This window comes from Coregonus lavaretus (genome assembly GCF_964263955.1).
Source record: "Coregonus lavaretus genome assembly, chromosome: 6".
NCBI lineage: Eukaryota > Metazoa > Chordata > Actinopteri > Salmoniformes > Salmonidae > Coregonus > Coregonus lavaretus.
In genome coordinates this window covers 14,474,486-14,500,557 of record NC_139993.1, presented here as the reverse complement: position 1 = coordinate 14,500,557, position 26,072 = coordinate 14,474,486, and the positions used below count along the sequence as shown (strand labels likewise).

General features: G+C 42.2%; 1 protein-coding gene across 1 annotated transcript in view; it reads left to right on the top strand.

The window, feature by feature from the left end:
• The window catches only part of negr1 (neuronal growth regulator 1), a gene marked incomplete at both ends in the record, with an annotated part of 428,395 nt that overhangs the window by 155,925 nt on the left and 246,398 nt on the right, over nt 1-26,072 (top strand). The window contains one exon of the mRNA XM_084164207.1: nt 16,122-16,348. Coding sequence (XP_084020333.1) covers nt 16,122-16,348 — 227 coding nt within the window. The remainder of the gene's footprint in view (nt 1-16,121; nt 16,349-26,072) is intronic.

The following is a 26,072-nucleotide window of genomic DNA, read 5'->3' as shown; positions in this document are numbered from 1 at the left end:
CAAATTGGTGAAGTGAAATGAAAAAAAAAAACTTGTTTCAAAACATTCTAAAAAATAAATAACGGAAAAGTGGTGCGTGCATATGTATTCACACCCTTTGCTATGAAGCCCCTAAATAAGATCTGGTGCAACCAATTACATTCAGAAGTCACATAATTAGTTAAATATAGTCCACCTGTGTGCAATCTAAGTGTCACATGATCTGTCACATGATCTGGGTATATATACACCTGTTCTGAAAGGCCCCAGAGAGAATGCCAAGAGTGTACAAAGCTGTCATCAAGGCTACTTTGAACAATCTCAAATATAAAATATACTTTGATTTGTTTAACACTTTTTTGGTTGCTACATGATTCCATATGTGTTATTTCATAGTTTTGATGTCTTCACTATTATTCTACAATGTAGAAAATAGTAAAAAAAAAAAAAAAAAACTTGAATGAGTAGGTGTGTCTAAACTTTTGACTGTAACTGTACATTTTAGTCATTTAGCTGATGCTCTTATCTAGAGCGACTTACAGTAGTGCGTGCATACATTTTCATACTGGTCCCCCGTGGGAATCAAACCCACAACCCTGGCGTTGCAAGCGCCATGCTCTACCAACTGAGCTACACAGGACCATATACATATAAATAGCATTATATACATCATAACAACTGTAGCAGTGACCATAGGCGGAACAGCATGTGTGGGAACCAAGTGAAGTAAAAACAAAACAAATGATAAAAAAATATATATACACAGTGGGGAGAACAAGTATTTGATACACTGCCGATTTTGCAGGTTGACCTACTTACAAAGAATGTAGAGGTCTGTAATTTTTATCATAGGTACACTTCAACTGTGAGAGACGTAATCTAAAACAAAAATCCAGGAAATCACATTGTATGATTAAGTAATTCATTTGCATTTTATTGCATGACATAAATATTTGATACATCAGAAAAGCAGAACTTAATATTTGGTACAGAAACCTTTGTTTGTAACTACAGAGATCATACGTTTCCTGTAGGTCTTGACCAGGTTTGCACACACTGCAGCAGGGATTTTAGGCCCACTCCTCCATAGAGACCTTCTCCAGATCCTTCAGCTTTCGGGGCTGTCGCTGGGCAATACGGACTTTCAGCTCCCTCCAAAGATTTTCTATTGGGTTCAGGTCTGGAGACTGGCTAGGCCACTCCAGGACCTTGAGATGCTTCTTACGGAGCCACTCCTTAGTTGCCCTGGGTGTATGTTTCGGTTCGTTGTCATGCTGGAAGACCCAGCCACGACCCATCTTCAATGCTCTTACTGAGGGAAGGAGGTTGTTGGCCAAGTTCTCGCGATACATGGCCCCATCCATCCTCCCCTCAATATGGTGCAGTCGTTCTGTCCCCTTTGCAGAAAAGCATCCCCAAAGAATGATGTTTCCACCTCCATGCTTCACGGTTGGGATGGTGTTCTTGGGGTTGTACTCATCCTTCTTCTTCCTCCAAACACGGCGAGTGGAGTTTAGACCAAAAAGCTCTATTTTTGTCTCATCAGACCACATGACCTTCTCCCATTCCTCCTCTGGATCATCCAGATGGTCATTGGCAAACCTCAGACGGGCCTGGACATGCGCTGGCTTGAGCAGGGGGACCTTGCTTGCACTGCAGGATTTTAATCCATGACGGCGTAGTGTGTTACTAATGGTTTTCTTTGAGACTGTGGTCCCAGTTCTCTTCAGGTCATTGACCAGGTCCTGCCGTGTAGTTCTGGGCTGATCCCTCACCTTCCTCATGATCATTGATGCCCCACGAGGTGAGATCTTGCATGGAGCCCCAGACCGAGGGTGATTGACCGTCATCTTGAACTTCTTCCATTTTCTAATAATTGCGCCAACAGTTGTTGCCTTCTCACCAAGCTGCTTGCCTATTGTCCTGTAGCCCATCCCAGCCTTGTGCAGGTCTACAATTTTATCCCTGATGTCCTTACACAGCTCTCTGGTCTTGGCCATTGTGGAGAGGTTGGAGTCTGTTTGATTGAGTGTGTGGACAGGTATCTTTTATACAGGTAATGAGTTCAAACAGGTGCAGTTAATACAGGTAATGAGTGGAGAACAGGAGGGCTTCTTAAATAAAAACGAACAGGTCTGTGAGAGCTGGATTTCTTACTGGTTGGTAGGTGATCAAATACGTATGTCATGCAATAAAATGCAAATTTCTTACTTAAAAATCATACAATGTGATTTTCTGGATTTTTGTTTTAGATTCTGTATCTCACAGTTGAAGTGTACCTATGATGCTTTGTAAGTAGGAAAACCTGCAAAATCGGCAGTGTATCAAATACTTGTTCTCCCCACTGTATATATACACTGCTCAAAAAAATAAAGGGAACACTTAAACAACACAATGTAACTCCAAGTCAATCACACTTTTGTGAAATCTAACTATCCACTTAGGAAGCAACACTGATTGACAATACATTTCACATGCTGTTGTGCAAATGGAATAGACAACAGGTGGAAATTATAGGCAATTAGCAAGACACCCCCAATAAAGGACTGGTTTTGCAGGTGGTGACCACAGACCACTTCTCAGTTCCTATGCTTCCTGACTGATGTTTTGGTCACTTTTGAATGCTGGCGGTGCTTTCACTCTAGTGGTAGCATGAGACGGAGTCTACAACCCACACAAGTGGCTCAGGTAGTGCAGCTTATCCAGGATGGCACATCAATGCGAGCTGTGGCAAGAAGGTTTGCTGTGTCTGTCAGCGTAGTGTCCAGAGCATGGAGGCGCAACCAGGAGACAGGCCAGTACATCAGGAGACGTGGAGGAGGCTGTAGGAGGGCAACAACCCAGCAACAGGACTGCTACCTCCACCTTTGTGCAAGGAGGAGCAGGAGGAGCACTGCCAGAGCCCTGCAAAATGACCTCCAGCAGGCCACAAATGTGCATGTGTCTGCTCAAACGGTCAGAAACAGACTCCATGAGGGTGGTATGAGGGCCCGACGTCCACAGGTGGGGGTTGTGCTTACAGCCCAACACCGTGCAGGACGTTTGGCATTTGCCAGAGAACACCAAGATTGGCAAATTCGCCACTGGCGCCCTGTGCTCTTCACAGATGAAAGCAGGTTCACACTGAGCAGGTGACAGACGTGACAGAGTCTGGAGACGCCGTGGAGAACGTTCTGCTGCCTGCAACATCCTCCAGCATGACCGGTTTGGCGGTGGGTCAGTCATGGTGTGGGGTGGCATTTCTTTGGGGGGCCGCACAGCCCTCCATGTGCTCGCCAGAGGTAGCCTGACTGCCATTAGGTACCGAGATGAGATCCTCAGACCCCTTGTGAGACCATATGCTGGTGCGGTTGGCCCTGGGTTCCTCCTAATGCAAGACAATGCTAGACCTCATGTGGCTGGAGTGTGTCAGCAGTTCCTGCAAGAGGAAGGCATTGATGCTGTCACTTTATTTTACTGTATATATAGCCTCCCTACTGTCACTTTATTTTACTTCTGCTCTTTTTTTCTCAACACTTTTTTGTTGTTGTTTTATTCTTACTTTTTTGTTTAAAATAAATGCACTGTTGGTTAAGGGCTGTAAGTAAGCATTTCACTGTAATGTCTGCACCTGTTGTATTCGGCGCATGTGACCAATAAAATTTGATTTGATTTGATTTGCTATGGACTGGTCCGCCCGTTCCCCAGACCTGAATCAAATTGAGCACATCTGGGACATCATGTCTCGCTCCATCCACAAACACCACGTTGCACCACAGACTGTCCAGGAGTTGGCGGATTCTTTAGTCCAGGTCTGGGAGGAGATCCCTCAGGAGAACATCCGCCACCTCATCAGGAGCATGCCCAGGTGTTGTAGGGAGGTCATACAGGCACGTGGAGGCCACACACACTACTGAGCCTCATTTTGACTTGTTTTAAGGACATTACATCAAAGTTGGATCAGCCTGTAGTGTGGTTTTCCACTTACATTTTGAGGGTGACTTGATTTCCATTGATAATTTTTGTGTGATTTTGTTGTCAGCACATTCAACTATGTAAAGAAAAAAGTATTTAATAAGATTATTTCATTCATTCAGATCTATGATGTGTTATTTTAGTGTTCCCTTTATTTTTTTGAGCAGTGTATAATACCTATGAACAACTACAACAGTGATGAATGTCATTGAGGTGGGGGCACAGTAAAAGTCTGTTGGGGGGAAATGTCCATAGGGGGAGCAGCAAGTAAGGTACAGTGCATTCGGAAAGTATTCAGACCACTTTACTTTTTCTACATTTTGTTACGTAACATCCTTATTCTAAAATTGATTAAATACATATTTTTCCTCATCAATCTACACACAATACCCCATAATGACAAAGCAAACATTTTCACAAATATATTACTAATAAAAAACAGAAAAACCTTATTTACGTAAGTATTCAGACCCTTTGCTATGAGACTCGAAATTGAGCTCAGGTTCAACCTGTTTCCATTGATCATCCTTGAGATGTTTCTACAACTTGATTGTAGTCCACCTGTAGGTAAATTCAATTGATTGGACATGATTTGGAAAGGTACACACCTGTCTGTGTAAGGTCCCACAGTTGATAGTGCATGTCAGAGCAAAAACAAAGCCATGAAGGAATTGTCCGTACAGCTCCGAGACAGGATTGTGTCGAGACACAGATCTGGGGTAGGGTACCCAAAAATCTCTGCAGCATTGAATGTCCCCAAGAACACAGTGTTCTCCATAAAATGGAAGAAGTTTGGAACCACCAAGACTCTTCCTAGAACTGTCCGCCCGGCCAAACTGATCAATCGGGGGAGAAGGGCCTTGGTCAGGGAGGTGACCAAGAACCCAATGGTCACTCTGACAGAGCTCCAGAGTTCCTCTGTGGAGATGGGAGAATCTTTGTTGTGGAAATTTCAGTACTGAGAGAGACTTGTCATTTCTTCAACAATCATCTTTATTCAATATTGATTTAGTTATTGCAGTAATGAGACTGGTCGACCCAACACTCTTGACTGTTGGGCCGAGAACCTTTACAGAAAATGCTGGTTCTTATATAGCTGACACTAAAAATGCTTAGTCATCGCTGGTTCCACCCCTCCCATGCAGATCGGGTGCCATCATAAGCCACCTTGGGTTCATCCTATGGTTATCTGCACCTGGTGTTGTTTTAACCCCCAGCCCGGCTTAGTTTCCCAAATACAAGGATGAACAGAAACAATAAGGGTTTTGTTCTACTCCTCCAGGCTATCTTTATATCGGTTACACCCACCACATCTTGTCTAAGGAATGCATGCTGTAGATCAATTGTCAGCGCAAGCTATCTCTAGTGACAAAATGCCCAGACTATACGCTAGAATGGAGACCATAAAAACACAGCATTAGTAGAACAGAAATGACTTACTATTTGTTAAGTATTAATATCAAACAAATCAGGTAAATACGTAATTTTTCTCTCACACCTTCCAGAAGGACAACCATCTCTGCAGCACTCCAGCAGTCAGGCCTTTATGGTAGAGTGGCAAGACGGAAGCCACTCCTCAGTAAAAGGCACATGACAGCCCACTTGGAGTTTTTCAAAAGGCACCTAAACAAGATTCTCTGGTCTGATGAATCCAAGATTGAACTCTTTGGCCTGAATGCCAAGCGTCACGTCTGGAGGAAACCTGGCACCATCCCTACGGTAAATCATGGTGGGGGGATGTTTTTCAGCAGCAGGGAATGGGAGACTAGTCAGGATCGAGGGAAAGATTATGAAAACCTGCTCCATAGCACTCAGGACCTCAGACTGGGGCAAAGGTGCACCTTCCAACAGGACAATGATCCTAAGCACACAGCCAAGACAATGCAGGAGTGGCTTCGGAACAAGTCTCTGAATGTCCTTGAGTGGCCCAGCCAGAGCCCGGACTTGAACTCAATCGAACATCTCTGAAGAGACCTGAAAATAGATGTGCAGCGACGCTCCCCATCCAACCTGACACAGCTTGAGAGGATCTGCAGCGAAGAATGGGAGAAACCCTCCAAATACAGGTGTGCCAAGCTTGTAGCGTCATACCCAAGAAGACTCGAGGCTGTAATCGCTGCCAGATATTTCTGTTTTTTATTTTTAATAAATTTGCAAAACATTATAAATAACTGTTTTTGCTTTGACATCATGGGGTAATGTGTGTAGATTGATGAGGGGGAAAAAAACGATTTAATCAATTTTAGAATAAGGTTGTAACGTAACAACATGTGGAAAAAGTCAAGGGGTCTGAATACTTTCCGAATGCACTGTATGTGACTGTTGAGGGGGGTGAGGGGAAGTCTGAATGATTGAAGCGGAGAGAACAGGTCATGGCTTGGGTGTCTGGGGTCCCTGATGGTCTTCTTGGCCTTCCTGCGACACCTGGTGTTGTAGGTGTCCTGTAGGGCAGGCAGTGTGCACCCAATGGTGCATTCGGCTTCACGTATCACCCTCTGAAGCTCCTTGCGGTCCGTGGTGGTGGAGTTGCCGTACCAGGCTGTGATGCAGCCCAACAGTATGCTCTCGATGGTGCTCCTGTAGAACACTGTGAGGGCCCTTGGGAACAGGCCACATTTCTTCAGCATCCTGAGGTTGAAGAGTCACTGTCTTGCCTTCATCACCACTGTGTCCATGTGGTATGTGTACGCCGAGGCATTTGAAGTTGTTGACCGTCTCCATGGCAGCTCCGTTGATTAAGATGGTGGTGTGTCCAGCCTGGTTCCTCCTGAAGTCAACAATCAGCTCCTTTGTTTTGCTAATGTTGAGGGAGAGGTTGTTTGCCTGGCACCACACTGTCAGAGTGCCTACCTCCTCCCTGAAGCTGTCTCGTCATTGTTGGTCATTGTCAGGCCTACTAATGTTGTGTCATCAGCGAACTTGATGATGGAGTTGGAACTATGTGAGGCCACGAATTCGTGGGTATACAGAGAATACAGGAGGGGACTGAGGACGCACCCTTGTTGGGCCCCCATGTTGAGAATCAGTGTCGAGAAGGTAATGTTGCCTACCTTCACCACCTGGGGGTGGCCCGGCTGGAAGTCCAGGATGCAGTTGCATAGGGAGTAGTTCAGAACCAGGGCCGTGAGCTTTGTAATGAGCTTATATGGCACTATGGTATTGAAAGTCAAGCTGTAGTCGATGAACAACATCCTCACATATGCATTCCTTTTGTCAAGGTGGGTAAGGGCAGTGTGCAGTGCAATGGCGATTGCGTCGTACGTGGATCTGTCAATGCTGTAGGTGAATTGGAGACGGTCGAGTGTGTCGGGGAGGGAGGAGGTGATATGATCTTTGGCTAGCCTCTCGAAGCACTTCATTATGACGGAAGTGAGTGCTACTGGTCGGTAGTCATTCAGTTTTACACAATGATTTAACTATTCGATGTTCAATGTTTCTTGTGAAAGAAATATTTTAAAAGGAATAGTTTCACCATATTAAAATGAGAGTTCAGTTCACGTAACAGGGTTGACCTTAAAATGAGGGGGAGACGTGAATGAATCACTAATCACATGAAATAAAGAATAATCTTCAGAAATAACTTTTGTCAAAGCAACAAAATAACCAGGGCTTTACAATGATGGTGGAAACATTTGGGGTTTAGTGGGTTAAAATCATTCAAGTGTGCATGGTGGGACATGTCAAAATGCTGCATTTTGGCACTCTAGCAAGTCTTAAGTCAATAAATCTGATTTTCAATATGAATAATCATGTTTGTAGTAATTTGAATGCATTGAAATGCATGTTAGTGCTTTTTGTATGTGTGAAGTAAAATACAAATGCAATTTGACAAAATATATTGTAGTAGCGGCAGCCTATTAGAAGACTTGGTGGCGTGGCTTGTTGGCGGTGTGGCTTTCTCAAAGTGCTTTTTGGCCTCCCATGAGCCGGATTGTCATGCTAGTTAATGTGTTATGGGTGTGACGCAATTGCAGAGCCTCCGGAGGCATGCAGAGTCCAAATTGAGCTCCGTACCACATCGCTGTGCGCCTCTGAAAATTTTGAACAATGCCGAGGGCTCCTAATAGCTACACATTGACATGATTGGTTGACGGTAGGTGGGGTTGGGAGGTCCTGTATAAACACAAACTCACTTCCTTGACAACTTCCTTCACAACAGCTCTGCACTGCTCAACGAAGCACAAAAAGTATGTTTGCTCTGACTTCTGCGGAGGCCACATCGCAGTAAATGCTGTATGGCCAACGCAGACGTTGGATTGAACATGCAGCGTCTTTAACATAAGTGCATGTTATACATTTTACACCTTCCTAATATTGCGTTGCACCCTCTTTTACCCTCAGAACAGCCTCAATTTGTTGGGGCATGGACTTTACAAGGTGTCAAAAGTGTTCTACATTTATGCTGGCCCATGTTGACGCCAATGCTTCCCACAGTTGTGTCAAGTTGGCTGGATGTCCTTTGGGTGGAGGACCATTCTTGATACACACCTGAAACTGTTGAGTGTGAAAGACCCAGTAGCGTTCACCCTCTGAATGGCACACATACACAATCCATGTCTCAATTGTCTCAAGGCTTAAAAATTATTATTTAACATGTCTCCTGCCCCCTGATTCAAGTAGATTTAACAAGTGACATCAATAAGGGATCATAGCTTTCATCTGGATTCACCCGGTCAGTCTATGTCATGGAAAGAGTAGGTGTTCTTCATGTTTTGAACACTCAGTGTATATTTCTTACAAATACATTTAAATGCGTGTTGGAATAGATACTGAACAAAAATATAAACGCACCATGCAACATTTTCAATGATTTTACTGAGTTACAGTTCATATAACGAAATCAGTCTAATCTAATGACTGGGAATACATATATGCTTCTGTTGGTCACAGATACCTTTAACAAGAAGGTAGTGGTGTGGATCAGAACACCAGTCAGTATCCGGTGTGACCACCATTTCCCTCATGCAGCGCAACACATCTCCTTCACATAGAGTTGATCAGGCTGATGATTGTGGCCTGTGGAATGTTGTCCCAATCCTCTTCAATGGCTGTGCGAAGTTGCTAGATATTGGCGGGAACTGGAACACGCTGTCGTACACATTGATCAAGAGCGTCCCAAACATGCTCAATGGGTGACATGTCTTGTGAGCATGCAGGCCATGCACTGGGACATTTTCAGCTTCCAGGAATTGTGTAGAGATCCTTGTGACATGGGGCCGTGCATTATCATGCTGAAACATGAGATGATGGTGGCGGATGAATGGCACAACAGTGGGCCTCAGGATCTCATCACGGTATCTATATGCATTCAAATTGCCATCGTTAAAATGCAATTGTGTTCGTTGTCCGTAGCTTATGCCTGCCCATACCATAACTCCACCGCCACCATGGGGCACTGTTCACAACGTTGACATCAGCAAACAGCTCACCCAGGGGGGTGCTAGTGAGCAAGCCATGGAGTAGGTCAACTCCTGCTGAAATTGCATTTATTTAATACTTTATTTGCGCTTTGACCCAAAAATAACTAGGAAACACAGCCTTTAAATGACATTCTTTACTTTGTTCAACTTACATTAACATTTTAGTCATTTAGCAGACGCTCTTATCCAGATTGACTTACAGTTAGTGAATGCATACATAATTTTTTTTCCAACCCCTGTGGGAATCGAACCCACAACCCTGGCGTTGCAAACGCCATGCTCTATCAACTGAGCTACATCCCTTACACTTTTGTTTTAATGCGTAAATGGCGCATAACCTGCAAAAGTTTAAGTTCAGTGGAGTCACTGTAAAAGAGAAAGCACCAGGCCCAACACGAGGAGCTCAAATTCTTCAACAAGTTGTGGCAGCGGCTCCTCCCTTCGGCTCGGTGAAAAAAATTTACACTGAGGATTTGAAGGCCGAGATTCTTGCTGCCCTCAAAGCGGACATTTCATCTATACTCAAGTTGGAACTCAAGGAGGCGTTCAGCGAGGAATTTTATTTTATTAAGTCGGAGTTACAAGCAGTCAAGAATGAACTCGCAAAGCATACAGCAATGGTTCGTACTGAACTGGATACAGTTAAGAAAACTGTCTCCGATATGGAACAAGGCTTGTCAACATGCTCAGACAACACGACTATGCTACAAACCATGGTTAAGAAGCTACAAATGTATGTGGCTAGCCTTAAGGAACAATGCATACATTTAAAAGGTTATATATAAAGATCCAATATCAGGAACATGGGGGTAGCTGAGGACCCGGGCTCAAGTTCTACTTCATCAGTCTCAAAGTTATTGAAGGAAGCCCTCAAATTGGCTAAAGACATCCTTGTAGACCGCTCACATCGGGGCTCTCAAGCAAGAAAGCCTGGCGGAAAACCTTGCATCATTGTGGCTAAACTACACTACTATCAGGATTCTATTTATGTTCTTCGGTGTGCCAGAGAATTTGGCCCGCTTCGATGCAACGGAGCACCCATCTCTGTCTTCCCAGACGATGCCCCCAGCGTTGCTCGTGACCATGCCGCTTTTAACGATGTCAAGAGTCTGCTCCATGGACGGACTGACGTTCGGTATGGTGTGGCTTTTCCTGCCCGGCAAGACCCCCATAAGGCGATGGCCTTCGTAAAGGTGAACATTCTACCGAGGTCGGACGAAGCAAATGGCTGAATGTTCACCTATTTGGCGATTAGGGTAATGGGCGAATATGTCTACCACTGCAGACTCAGTCTCTCTTTTGTAGATACTTCATAGCATTGCCATTGGTATTAGTTGATAGTGTTATTATTAGGTAATGTTAGTGTCAAATCTCCTTTTGTTTTATGTTTTATTTTATTACCATGAAGCTGCTCATTTCTATTTATCGATGGTACCCGTATCCAGGGTAGATAAAGCACAGTTCTTTTATTAGGTTACATAATTTCTTTAAAGAAGTTGCTGCTAAGTTAGTGGTATTGCTGTAAGATGTGATTTATACAATGTTTTATACTTTCTTTTAAAACAGCCTAGTTTTGGGTTGTAAATAAGTATTTCTTGTTTTAAATCCTTCACTATTTCAGCAGGGCTCTCTATATCAATGTAGGTTTAGTGTTCCCCACTACAAGCACATTACGTGTGGATATCTTTGCGTTGGGGTTAGCGGTTATCTTGTTCTATTAGGTGACCAGGGTGGGTTTTCTTTTTCAAAACAGACTTCAGAGTATTGTTTGTTTATTTTTATTTTTATGCTTCTTCAACTTTTGTTTTTTTTATTTGCTATTTTTTGAAAAATGTTTAATGGATCAGTTGTTGTTGTCTATCCTTTTCCCACCTGACTTTACATGGCTAGGCCTAATATCATGAGAGGGACAGCTGGTTGCTCGGTCACTTTTGCTAGCTGGAATGTTAAATCTTTAAATCACCCAGTGAAACGCAAAAAAGGGTTATTTCTCATTTAAATCACCTTAAAATAGATATCACCTTTCTTCAGGAGACACATCTCCACACTTTCGACAACTCCCTTTTAAAAGGAGGGAGGATAGGTCAATCATATCATTCCAATTTTCATTCTAAAAATAGAGGAGCAGACATTTTAATTAGTAAAAACATACTGTTCGCAATGTCAGGTGTAGAGGCAGACTCAGCAGGCTGTTTCATTATTGTAGTAGGAAGACTGTATAATACACCTGTTATCTTGGCTAACATTTATGCACCAAATTGGGATAACAGTTCATTCTTCACAAATGTATTTTCTCGATTACCAAATATGGACACACACCACCTAATACTAGGTGGTGATATGAATTGTGTGCTGTTACCCAATCTGGATCGTAGCTCTCCTAAGGTATCATCTTCATCAAAGACAGTATACACAATTTAGCTATTTCTTAAAACATATGGCATATCTGATGCGTGGCGTTTCCGCAATCCCACAGCTAGGGAGTATTATTTTTTCTCACCAGTTCATAAGACCTTCTCACGTAAAGACTACTATATATTTCTGCCACTTATCACGGAGAATGATTACCAAGCTATAGTAATTTCGGATCATTCTCCACTTACTATTGTTAGGTTCTGACAAACAGAGTGAAAAACTAACGGACAACTAGTTAAAGCTCAAACCAAGTTTATTCACCCAATGGGTCGAACAGCTACAAAGACAAAAATATGTTTCCACCAGCACAAGTATTTATACACTCCTTTAAGCGGAGTCTCCTCCTTTTCTCTTAACACTACATATGTGTTGCTAGGCTCCTCCTAGTTAAGTGATGTGGGTAATAAACTGTTCCTTCTCCCTTCATGTGACCTGACCTGACCTCGGCCCACATTCCTCACTAATCCACAGCTATCCCTTATCAGTGACCCAACCATGTGATTGCCTTTTCCCTTACTAACTTTCCAGGCCCCTACTTCTTATCCACCCTCCATTGACCCCACCATATACATTCCTCCTACATATAACCATTAACTTCTGGTGTAGCAAGTATTTCAAATTACAACCCAACACTATGAAACGACTTATACCAAATACACAGCTTAATTATCGCCCTTGGCGGCTTAACTCACTACTGCGATCAGAAGAAACCTTTTTTGCTTGTATTTCATCTCAAATTGAGCTATTACTTGAGCTTAATCAAACCCTTGGAATGTCTGCTACAACAGTTTGGGAATCAATGAAGGCTTATCTAAGGGGCCATATTATTTTGTACAGCGCAAGATTAAAGAGGTGCAATATTCAACGCCTAGGGGAATTTACAAATAAAATCTTGGATTTGGATATGGCATATTCACACTCTTCATCCACAGATTTACTAAAACAACGTTTGACACTTTAGACAGAGTTTGATCTTCTTTCAACTCGACAAGCTGAAAACCTAATGAGTAAATCTCATTACAAAAATTATGAACATGGAGAGAAATCAGGGAAAATGCTAGCACACCAGCTGCGTCAGAGAACCGCAAATCAAACCATACCTGAGATAACTGACAAGCTGGGTAACAAATGTGTTGATCATTTAGAGGTCAATTCATGCTTTTATAACTTTCACTCACAATTATACACTTCGTAATCCACTGGTAATGCTACCTTACTCGACTCCTTCTTTGAGAACTTAGATATTCCTACAGTTGAACCTGAGATAGCTGCTGAATTAGAAGAACAGTTCTCTGTAGAATAGATTGTATTGGCAATTAAATCTATGTGGTGGTAAATCCCCTGGACCCGACGGATGTCCGAGCAAATTCTTCAAAAAATTCTCAGATAAACTTGCTTTCCGTATTTGAGGAATCATTCTCCTCAAACTCTTTACCCTCAACAATGAGACAAGCATGTATTTAACTTATTCTGAAAAAGGAAATAACGAGTGTGGTTCATATAGGCCAAATTCTTTACTGAATTGTGATGTAAAGATACTTTCTAAGATGATTGCCTGCCATTTTGTGTCAGTCCTTCCCTCCATTATCTCTACAGATCAAACTGGTTTCATTAAACATTTATTATTTTTTCAACATCAGACGTCTTTATAATATACTTTATAATCCCTCTTCATCTGACACTCCAGAGATATTGTTAACACTTGATGCTGAGAAGGCATTTGATCGGGTGGAGTGGGATTATCTATTTTATACTCTCAAACAATTTGGATTCGGTCCCAATGTTATGTTGTGGATCAAAGTCCTTTACTCCTCCCCTATGGCTGCAGAGCGAACAAATAATAACCTTTCATCCTATTTCCAACTTCAATGTGGGACAAGACAGGGTTGTCCTCTATCCCCTCAGCTGTTTGCCATCACAATTGAGCCTTTAGCCATAGCAATACGTAATAACACCACTATAAAAAGGTATTCGAAGAGGGGGCTAGGAGCATAAAGTTTCACTCTATGCGGATGACATGCTATTATAAATGTCTGACCCTTTAACTGGTCTTCCAGAGATCCAGGTTCTACTAAAGACATTTGGTAAAATATCCGGGTATGAGGTTAATTTATAAAAAAGTGAATTGATGCCTATTTAATCCTTCTGCCATGCAAACTTATTTTAGTCATGTGCCCTTCAGAGTGACTACACAGACATTGAAATATTTGGGTCACACACAATTTCAAATATCTCTGTAAAGCCAATTTCCCTCGCTTGAAACTCTGTCTGAAACAGGATCTTGAACTTATTTCAATCTTTTTTTGATCTCCATAGATAAACTGATATCTGCTTTTATCTGGAACAATAAAAAACCCCGGATACATAAGAGCATAATGCAGAGATCTCATCCCCAGGGTGGTCTAGCACTTCCAAACTTTCAATATTTTTACTGGTCAGCTAATATAAGAATCATTCTATATTGGGTGACATAAATCCCTGATGTTACAGGCCCAAAATGGTTGACCTTGGAGATCTCATCCTGTGGCCCCACCTCCTTAGCTGCCTTACTCTGCTCAAAACTTGCATTAGCTGAGCCTGTTTCTACTAAAAACACTATTGTGAAACATTCTCTAAAAATCTGGAAACAGTTCAGGCGATCGTTTGGTCTCAGTGAATTTTCAACTTCATTATTAAAGAACCATACATTCTCTCCATCATTATTAGACCGGGCATTTCATATCTGGTCTGGAAAAGGGATCTCCTCACTGAACGACTTGTACATTGATATGGATTGTGCATCTTTTGAACAGTTAGTACAAAAGTTCAATATTCCTAGATCCCATTTCTTTAAATGCCTGAAATTGCGTAGTTTTGTATCTTCATACTCTAGTCACTTTCCATCACTCCCACCTACCTCCCTTCATACTCTAGTCACTTTCCATCACTCCCACCTACCTCCCTTCTAGATTCTATTTTTAGAAGTGAACCCTTATATCAATGGGGGCATAAGCTTGATCTATACATCATTAAACTCGCACAATCTGGATTCCCTGAACTGTCTTAAGAACCAATGGGAAGAGGCTTTAGGTGAACAACTTTCAGATGAAACTTGACAGAGTATGCTTCAGAGAATACATGCTTCATCTATATGTCTAAGACATGCTGTAATTCAATTTAAAATAGTTCATCAGCTGCATTGGTCAAAGGCAAAATTATCCAAGATTAGACCAGAAATAGATCCCACTTGTGACCGATGTAAGCAGGCACCAGCTACTTTATTACACTTGTTTTGGACTTGCCAGAAATTGACAGATTTCTGGATATACATTTTTGAGATGTTTTCTAAGATACTAGAGAGACCTATAGACCTATTGTATCATTATTTGTACTGTTTTTAAACTTTGTTTTATAATATCTTTGTATTTTTTAAAACTATTTGATTATATTTCTCATTGTATATCATGCCTGCTTTAAGTCTGGTTTTGTGGTGGGTCTCTGTTAGAGCATGGGAGGGTTGGGATGGGTTTGATTTGGTTCCAAAGATACTTTGAAACAATGTGAAGTAGTACAAAAATGTCAGTGCAGTGGCTTCAAAACAGCGGCCCATGTGGCAGGTTGACGTTTATTGTCATGAATCCTTCCCTGGAGGCAGAACTGAGCGATTTCTGCTAGATAGGCCACCAGCAAAGTCAAAATTGGCTGTATCGTAAAAAATCATGAAAACAAAAATGTGCTTTTTGGTCTTAATTTAAGGTTCGGGATAGGCATTAGAGTTAGCAGTGTGGTTAGGGTTAGGTTTAAAATAAGATTATATGACTTTGTGGCTGTGCCAGCTAGTGACCAGGGCAAGATTCATTACAATAAATGTTTATAGTGTTTATATACAGTACATCATTGGTCTCTATCAGAGTGTCCTAGTGTATGTACAGGGTCTTGAACAGGCTCTTACTTTATGTGTACCTCCACACGTTGACTCTGTACCGGTACCCCCTGTATATAACCTCGCTACTGTTATTTTACTGCTTTTATTTTTTACTTATCTATTTACTTAACACTTATTTTTCTTAACTGCATTGTTGGTTAGGTCTTGTAAGTAAGCATTTCTTCACTGTATGGTCTATACCTGTTGTATTCGGCACATGTGACAAATACATTTGATTTGAATGTCTAACCTGGTCCCAGATCTGTTTGTGCATTGGCATGACGACGAGCATAGGAGTTGGATATACAGCACAAAAAGACCTGGGACCAGGCTACTGTTATGTGTAACAGGCTCTTGCGGGTCAGTCATTGATTAGCCATGTCATCAATGACTTCCAGGCTTAGAGACTCCTTGAAATCTGACTGGGCTCTTTTTGTTTCTACTTCTAGGTGCACTTCGGATGGAATCTCTAAAGGAGCCTGGTTGAACCGTTCCAGCATCATCTTCGCAGGGAATGACAAGTGGTCCGTGGACCCCCGTGTGTCCATCGTATCGAGTGGGGGGGAGTACAGCCTGCAGATACAGAAAGTGGACGTGACTGACGACGGCTTGTATACCTGCTCTGTTCAGAGCGAGCGCAATCCAAAGCCAAAGCACCTTCATCTAGTCGTTAAAGGTATCTATTGACTTTTTAACATATCATGGGTTTCTGCATTTTCTTAAATAATTGAGTGGGGTCCGGAATTATTGGATCCCTTCATAAAGATTAGCAAAAAAAAACTGTAAAAATAAATAATACAACCCATACCGAAGCCTAATATATATATATATATATATATATATATATATATATATACACATACACACACACACACACACACACACACACACAGTGGGGAGAACAAGTATTTGATACACTACCAATTTTGCAGGTTTTCCTACTTACAAAGCATGTAGAGGTCTGTAATTTTTATCATAGGTACACTTCAACTGTGAGAGACGTAATCTAAAACAAAAATCAAGAAAATCACATTGTATGATTTTTAAGTAATTAATTTGCATTTTATTGCATGACATAAGTATTTGATCACCTACCAACCAGTAAGAATTCCGGCTCTCACAGACCTGTTAGTTTTTTTTTTAAGAAGCCCTCCTGTTCTCCACTCATTACCTGTATTAACTGCACCTGTTTGAACTCGTTACCTGTATAAAAGACACCTGTCCACACACTCAATCAAACAGACTCCAACCTCTCCACAATGGCCAAGACCAGAGAGCTGTGTAAGGACATCAGGGATACAATTGTAGACCTGCACAAGGCTGGGATGGGCTACAGGACAATAGGCAAGCAGCTTGGTGAGAAGGCAACAACTGTTAGCACAATTATTAGAAAATGGAAGAAGTTCAAGATGACGGTCAATCACCCTCAGTCTGGGGCTCCATGCAAGATCTCACCTCGTGGGGCATCAATGAGGAAGGTGAGGGATCAGCCCAGAACTACTCGGCAGGACCTGGTCAATGACCTGAAGAGAGCTGGGACCACAGTCTCAAAGAAAACCATTAGTAACACACTACGCCGTCATGGATTAAAATCCTGCAGCGCACGCAAGGTCCCCCTGCTCAAGCCAGTGCATGTCCAGGCCCGTCTGAAGTTTGCCAATGACCATCTGGATGATCCAGAGGAGGAATGGGAGAAGGTCATGTGGTCTGATGAGACAAAAATGTAGTTTTTTGGTCTAAACTCAATCGCCGTGTTTGGAGGAAGAAGAAGGATGAGTACAACCCCAAGAACACCATCCCAACCGTGAATCATGGAGGTGGAAACATCATTCTTTGGGGTTGCTTTTCTGCAAAGGGGACAGGATGACTGCAACGTATTGAGGGGAGGATGGATGGGGCCATGTATCGCAAGATCTTGGCCAACAACCTCCTTCCCTCAGTAAGAGCATTGAAGATGGGTCGTGGCTGGGTCTTCCAGCATGACAACAACCCGAAACACACAGCCAGGGCAACTAAGGAGTGGCTCCGTAAGACGCATCTCAAGGTCCTGGAGTGGCCTAGCCAGTCTCCAGACCTGAACCCAATAGAAAATCTTTGGAGAGCTGAAAGTCCGTATTGCCCAGCGACAGCCCCAAAACCTGAAGGATCTGGAGAAGGTCTGTATGGAGGAGTGGGCCAAAAGCCCTGCTGCAGTGTGTGCAAACCTGGTCAAGACCTACAGGAAACGTATGATCTCTGTAATTGCAAACAAAGGTTTCTGTTCCAAATATTAAGTTCTGCTTTTCTGATGTATCAAATATTTATGTCATGCAATAAAATGCAAATTAATTACTTAAAAATCATACAATGTGATTTTCTGGATTTTTGTTTTAGATTACGTCTCTCACAGTTGAAGTGTACCTATGATAAATTACAGACCTCTACATGCTTTGTAAGTAGGACAACCTGCAAAATCAGGCAGTGTATCAAATACTTGTTCTCCCCACTGTGTGTGTGTGTGTGTGTGTGTGTGTGTGTGTGTGTGTGTATATATACAGGTAAAAGTCAGTAAATTAGAATATTTTGAAAAACTTGATTTATTTCAGTAATTGCATTCAAAAGGTGTAACTTGTACATTATATTTATTCATTGCACACAGACTGATGCATTCAAATGTTTATTTCATTTAATTTTGATGATTTGAAGTGGCAACAAATGAAAATCCAAAATTCCGTGTGTCACAAAATTAGAATATTACTTAAGGCTAATACAAAAAAGGGATTTTTTAGAAATGTTGGCCAACTGAAAAGTATGAAAATGAAAAATATGAGCATGTACAATACTCAATACTTGGTTGGAGCTCCTTTTGCCTCAATTACTGCATTAATGCGGCGTGGCATGGAGTCGATGAGTTTCTGGCACTGCTCAGGTGTTATGAGAGCCCAGGTTGCTCTGATAGTGGCCTTCAACTCTTCTGCGTTGTTGGGTCTGGCATTCTGCATCTTCCTTTTCACAATACCCCACAGATTTTCTATGGGGCTAAGGTCAGGGGAGTTGGCTGGCCAATTTAGAACAGAAATACCATGGTCCGTAAACCAGGCACGGGTAGATTTTGCGCTGTGTGCAGGCGCCAAGTCCTGTTGGAACCTGAAATCTCCATCTCCATAGAGCAGGTCAGCAGCAGGAAGCATGAAGTGCTCTAAAACTTGCTGGTAGACGGCTGCGTTGACCCTTGATCTCAGGAAACAGAGTGGACCGACACCAGCAGATGACATGGCACCCCAAACCATCACTGATGGTGGAAACTTTACACTAGACTTCAGGCAACGTGGATCCTGTGCCTCTCCTGTCTTCCTCCAGACTCTGGGACCTCGATTTCCAAAGGAAATGCAAAATTTGCTTTCGTCAGAAAACATGACTTTAGACCACTCAGCAGCAGTCCAGCTCTTTTTTTCCTTAGCCCAGGTGAGACGCTTTTCGCGCTGTTTCTTGGTCAACAGTGGCTTGACACGAGGTATGCGGCAGTTGAAACCCATGTCTTTCAAGCGTCTCTTGGTGGTGGATCTTGAAGCCCTGACTCCAGCAGCTGTCCACTCCTTGTGAATCTCCCCCACATTTTTGAATGGGTTTTTTTTCACAATCTTGACTAGGGCGCGGTGATCCCTATCGCTTGTACACTTTTTCTGACCACAGTTTTTCCTTCCCTTTGCCTCTCTATTAATGTGTTTGGACACAGAGCTCTGAGAACAGCCAGCCTCTTCTGCAATAACCTTTTGTGTCTTTCCCTCCTTGTGCAATGTGTCGATGGTCACCTTTTGGACAGCTGTCAAATCTGAAGTCTTCCCCATGTTTGTGTAGGCTTCAGAACTGGACTGAGAGACCATTTAAAGCCCTTTGCAGGTGTTTTGAGTTAATCAGCTGATTATTTTGTGGCACCAGGTGTCTTCAAAATGTAACCCTTACACAATATTCTAATTTTGTGACACACGGAATTTTGGATTTTCATTTGTTGCCACTTCAAATCATCAAAATTAAATGAAATAAACATTTGAATGCATCAGTCTGTGTGCAATGAATAAATATAATGTACAAGTTACACCTTTTGAATGCAATTACTGAAATAAATCAAGTTTTTCAAAATATTCTAATTTACTGACTTTTACCTGTATATATATACATACATACATACATACATACATACATACATACATACATACATACATACATACATACATACATACATACAAATACAGTGAGGGGAAAAAGTATTTGATCCCCTGTTGATTTTGTACGTTTGCCCACTGACAAAGAAATTATCAGTCTATAATTTTAATGGTAGGTTTACTTGAACAGTGAGAGACAGAATAACAACAAAAAAGTCCAGAAAAACGAATGTACATTTTTTTATTAATTGATTTGCATTTTAATGAGGGAAATAAGTATTTGACCCCCTCTCAATCAGAAAGAAATCTGGCTCCCAGGTGTCTTTTATACAGGTAACGAGCTGAGATTAGGAGCACACTCTTAAAGGGAGTGCTCCTAATCTCAGTTTGTTACCTGTATAAAAGACACCTGTCCACAGAAGCAATCAATCAATCAGATTCCAAACTCTCCACCATGGCCAAGACCAAAGAGCTCTCCAAGGATGTCAGGGACAAGATTGTAGACCTACACAAGGCTGGAATGGGCTACAAGACCATCGCCAAGCAGCTTGGTGAGAAGGTGACAACAGTTGGTGTGATTATTCGCAAATGGAAGAAACACAAAATAACTGTCAATCTCCCTCGGCCTGGGGCTCCATGCAAGTTCTCACCTTGTGGAGTTGCAATGATCATGAGAACGGTGAGGAATCAGCCCAGAACTTCACGGGAGGATCTTGTCAATGATCTCAAGGCAGCTGGGACCATAGTCACCAAGAAAACAATTGGTAACACACTACACCGTGAAGGACTGAAATCCTGCAGCGCCCGCAAGGTCCCCCTGCTCAACAAAGCACATATACAGGGTCGTCTGAAGTTTGCCAATGAACACCTGAATGATTCAGAGGAGAACTGGGTGAAAGTGTTGTGGTCAGATGAGACCAAAATCGAGCACTTTGGCATCAACTCAACTCGCCGTGTTTGGAGGAGGAGGAATGCTGCCTATGACCCCAAGAACACCATCCCCACCGTCAAACATGGAGGTGGAAACATTATGCTTTGGGGGTGTTTTTCTGCTAAGGGGACAGGACAACTTCACCGCATCAAAGGGACGATGGACAGGGCCATGTACAGTCACATGTTGGGTGAGAACCTCCTTCCCTCAGCCAGGGCATTGAAAATGGGTCGTGGATGGGTATTCCAGCATGACAATGACCCAAAACAAACGGCCAAGGCAACAAAGGAGTGGCTCAAGAATAAGCACATTAAGGTTCTGGAGTGGCCTAGCCAGTCTCCAGACCTTAATCCCATAGACAATCTGTGGAGGGAGCTGAAGGTTCAAGTTGCCAAACGTCAGCCTCAAAACCTTAATGACTTGGAGAAGATCTGCAAAGAGGAGTGGGACAAAATCCCTCCTGAGATGTGTGCAAACCTGGTGACCAACTACAAGAAATGTCTGACCTCTGTGATTGCCAACAAGGGTTTTGCCACCAAGTACTAAGTCATGTTTTGCAGAGGGGTCAAATACTTATTTCCCTCATTAAAATGCAAATCAATTTATAACATTTTTGACATGCATTTGTCTGGATTTTTTGTTGTTAATCTGTCTCTCACTGTTGAAATAAACCTACCATTAAAATTATAGACTGATCATGTCTTTGACAGCGGGCAAACGTACAAAATCAGCAGGGGATCAAATACTTTTCCCCCTCACTGTACAGTTGAAGTCGGAAGTTTACATACACTTAAGTTGGAGTCATTAAAACTAATTTTTTAACCACTCCACAAAATTCTTGTTAACAAAACTATATTTTTGACAAGTCGGTTAGGACATCTACTTTGTGCATGACACAAGTAATTTTTCCAACAATTGTTTACAGACAGATTATTTAACTTATAATTCACTGTATCACAATTTCAGTGGGTCAGAAGTTTACATACACTAAGTTGACTGTGCCTTTAAACAGCTTGGAAAATTCCAGAAAATGATGTCATGGCTTTAAAAAGCTTCCGATAGGCTAATTGACATAATTTGAGTCAATTGGAGGTGTACCTATGGATGTATGTCAAGGCTTACCTTCAAACTCAGTGCCTCTTTGCTTGACATCATGGGAATATCAAAAAAAATCTGTAGACCTCCACAAGTCTGGTTCATCCTTGGGAGCAATTTCCACACGCCTGAATGTACCACGTTCATCTGTACAAGCAATAGTACGAAAGTATAAACACCATGGGATCACGCAGCCGTCATACCGCTCAGGAAGGAGACGCGTTCTGTATCCTAGAGATGAACATACTTTGGTGCGAAAAGTGCAAATCAATCCCAGAACATCAGCAAAGGACCTTGTGACGATGCTGGAGGAAACAGGTACAAAAGTATCTATATCCACAGTAAAACAAGTCCTATATCGACATAACCTGAAAGGCCGCACAGCAAGGAAGAAGACACTGCTCCAAAACCACCATAAAAAAGCCAGACTACGGTTTGCAACTGCACATGGGGACAAAGATCGTACTTTTCCAAGAAATGTCCTCTGGTCTGATGAAACAAAAATAGAACTGTTTGGCCATAATGACCATCGTTATGTTCGGAGGAAAAAGGGGAATGCTTGCAAGCCGAAGAACACCATCCCAACCGTGAATCACGGGGGTGGCAGCATCATGCTGTGGGGGTGCTTTGCTGCAGGAGGGACTGGTGCACTTCACAAAATAGATGGCATCATGAGGAAGGACAATTATGTGGATATATTCAAGCAACATCTCAAGACATGTCAGGAAGATAAAGCTTGGTCGCAAATGACGCCAAGCATACTTCCAAAGTTGTGGCAAAATGGCTTCAGGACAACAAAGTCAAGGTACTGGAGTGGCCATCACAAAACCCTGACCTCTATCCTATAGAATATTTGTGGGCAGAACTGAAAAAGTGTGTGCGAGCAAGGAGGCCTACAAACCTGATTCAGTTACACCAGCTCTGTCAGGAGGAATGGGCCAACATTCACCCAACTTATTGTGGGAAGCTTGTGGAAGGCTACCCGAGACATTTGATCCAAGTTAAACAATTTAAAGGCAATGCTACCAAATACTAATTGAGTGTATGTAAACTTCTGATGAAAGAAATAAAAGCTGAAATAAATCTATCTCTACTATTATTCTGACATTTCACATTCTTAAAATAAAGTGGTGATCCTATCTGACCTAAGACAGGAAATTTTTACTAGGATTAAATGTCAGGAATTGTGAAAAAACTGAGTTTAAATGTATTTAGCTAAGGTGTATGTAAACTTCCGACTTCAACTGTATATTTCAAATACATACAGTGTGTACTAATATTTTAAATAAATATATCTAAATATTTTATTACTTATATATGTTCATATACAGTATGTAATATATTTCATAAATATATTCATACTGATGTAATTTCCAGGCGAGTATCTGCTGGCTTCTTGCTTGACTGCCACTTCTCCATGGTACCGATTTAGTAACAGTGTTGAGTGTTTACTCGTTAACTTTGATTTGTTAGTTCTTTGTCTATTTTTCATAAAGTCTTTTTTTTTGTCTACTTTTCGTCTCTATTCATGTTTTTGTTTAGTCTGATGTTTTGTGTCCAGTTTTATTGTTTTTCTTTTCATTCCTACAATTGTAAAGTGACTTTGGGTTCTTGAAAAGCGCTATATAAGTCCCATGTATTATTATTTACATATTCAATTTTGGCTGTTTTTATATAATTTGTTTATATTTTTGACATATGTATAAATATATATACATGTATTACTTATCTATATGTGGTAGTATGCATTCATATGTCTATTTAACATATATGTAAAAATATGTTTTGAAAGTATGAACAATTTATGTAAGTCGCTCTAGATAAGAGCATCTGCTAAATGACAAATGTAAGTGATATTTTTTTTATATATATGGGCTATAAATACATTTTGACAGCATGCTGTGGTAGCTAGCAAAACATATTCAAAATATATCTCCTAAATATATGTTGTCATTTATTTTAATGTATGGAAGATTGCGCTATTTACCTAGCTAGGCTACATTCAAATACAATGCATACAACTACAAAGTTCAGCACTATTACACAATTGTATGCTTTAGTTTGAATGAATGACTCAAGAAGTGCTTTTAATCATATTTATTTTCTGCTCAAATAACTTGGTCCATTGTTGAATTGTGGCATAGGAGTCACTGGAAGGTTGCATCTGAAAAAATATATAATGTACAAATTACCTCTGTGCTCTTATCATCATCGTTCATGCTGCTTGTTCACGTTGCTCATTCGCGATACTCATTCACACTACTCGTTGGTAAGCGAATGCTCCTGCTACCTGTCTCTCCCTAACTTGTTGACCGGTGTTTTGTCTCACTGCCCTGCAATTTACTGCTTGTTTCTACAGAACCAACTTGCGAGTTGGGGATCTCCCGCTTGTATAGTGTATGTGCAACCATGATTCATACAGTGAGCAAGTTCTCCGATTTCTCTCTGTTTTCCATACTGGTGTGTGACTCGGGTGTGTGTTGCTTGTGTGTTTGCAATTTCACTGGCTGTGCTTGTTTTGGGAGGTGGGGTGCAGGCTGTATTTGTGAACCCACTGTAGCTCATAGCAAACTTTTAGTAAATTCCTGTCAAGAAGAGAGACAAGGAAGCCCAGCTAACCTAGCTAGCTTGTAGTTTCAAATGGAGGTCGCTAACGAATGTGTTCAATGCTGCAGGAGCTGTGTTTATTTTGGTCTATCCTGGGACAATGTGGACAGTCCAGACTTTCAATGTAGCAACTGTTTTCTTGCAGAGGACTAGAGTGATTAAGTGGCTACTCTTAGAAAACTAGTAGCAACCACACAAACTACTGGGGAATACACATTCTCCTACTTTCTCTTTCTCTTCTACTCCAGTAGCTGGATGCCACTTTGGCCAGGTGGGAGTGTCGCTACCGTGTCGTCTCTCCACAGCCGATTAGCCGGTGCTCTGCATGAATCCCACCCCGAAAGGGTCTCCCCCTTCCCTGGAGAATGGAGTTAGTAGTAGGATGCTTCTGGATGACTTAGTTGATGTTCCTATTCTTGACCTTACAAACCAGCCATGGAGGCACGTCCCTCGTTGTGGAAGTCAACAGCAGCGGCCTTTGGCAATAGTGGCCTCCTTGGCAGTAGGAAGCCCTGACCGGATACAGACTTCAAACAGCTTCGCCGCCCTGGATCCAGGAGTTCTAGAGCCTTCATCCCTGCATGCTTCTGTTTCGAGATTGATCCGGAGGTACCTACCTGCGCCTTTGTCCCCTGTTCGGTCTCCCTCTCCGGTGGCTTCTACAGTGAATGAGGCTTCGTTTGTTATGGGAGGCTCGAACCGGGTGCCAAGAGTTGCGGGCGTTCGAGATTCCACCTCTCGTAAGTCCTCGACGTGTCCCCCAAATCATGCGAGGCGTAGGAATATGCGGATTATCTCGCCGGCTGATGTTTTAGGCAGCTCTATGGTAAGAAACGTCTCGGTTCCTGGAGCAAAAACCCTGGGGCTCTAGTACATATTCCTAGACTGCTCCCCACCGTTCTACATCAGCACACAGAGATTGATGCTGTTGTAGTCCATGTGGGATCCAGGGTAGCTCGTAATGGCTGAAACTGGATTTTGAAGAACTGATTGGGTCTCTGCTGGGCACCAAAAAAACTCCTATAATTTATGGCACTGTGCCCTCACTGGGTCGAGGGAGTGAACATTTTAGCAGGCTACTAGCACTTCACAAATGGCTACGTGACTACTGCAGCTCTATGGGTGTAACTTTTGCTTCCAAAAGGTATCAAAGCTGTCTACAGGGGATGCTTTATAAGGAAGCAAAGGATGCTTTATCCACCCTAATCATTTGGGTGCCTGGATCCTGTCCAAACACTACAAGGCAGCGCTGAATCATTGACTGATCAAATCAAGCTCCTCAAAGGTATTTACTCCCATTAAATCGCAGCAATATCATTCCGCCACAGCTTTCCATGTTAATAGGGGTATTATAAATAGTAATTCTGTGCCTGTTAATTTAATTTCCATTGATAGCTCTGTTAACTCCCATAAGGAACCCACTGTTGTTAGCTCCACCTAGGTCCTAATCCAGGCAACTCGCTGTTGGCTGGGCTCCCTGCCTGTGCCATTAAACCCCTACAACTCATCCAGAACGCCGCAGCCCGTCTGGTGTTCAACCTTCCCAAGTTCTCTCACGTCACCCCACTCCTCCGCACACTCCACTGGCTTCCAGTTGAAGCTTCCATCTGCTACAAGACCATGGT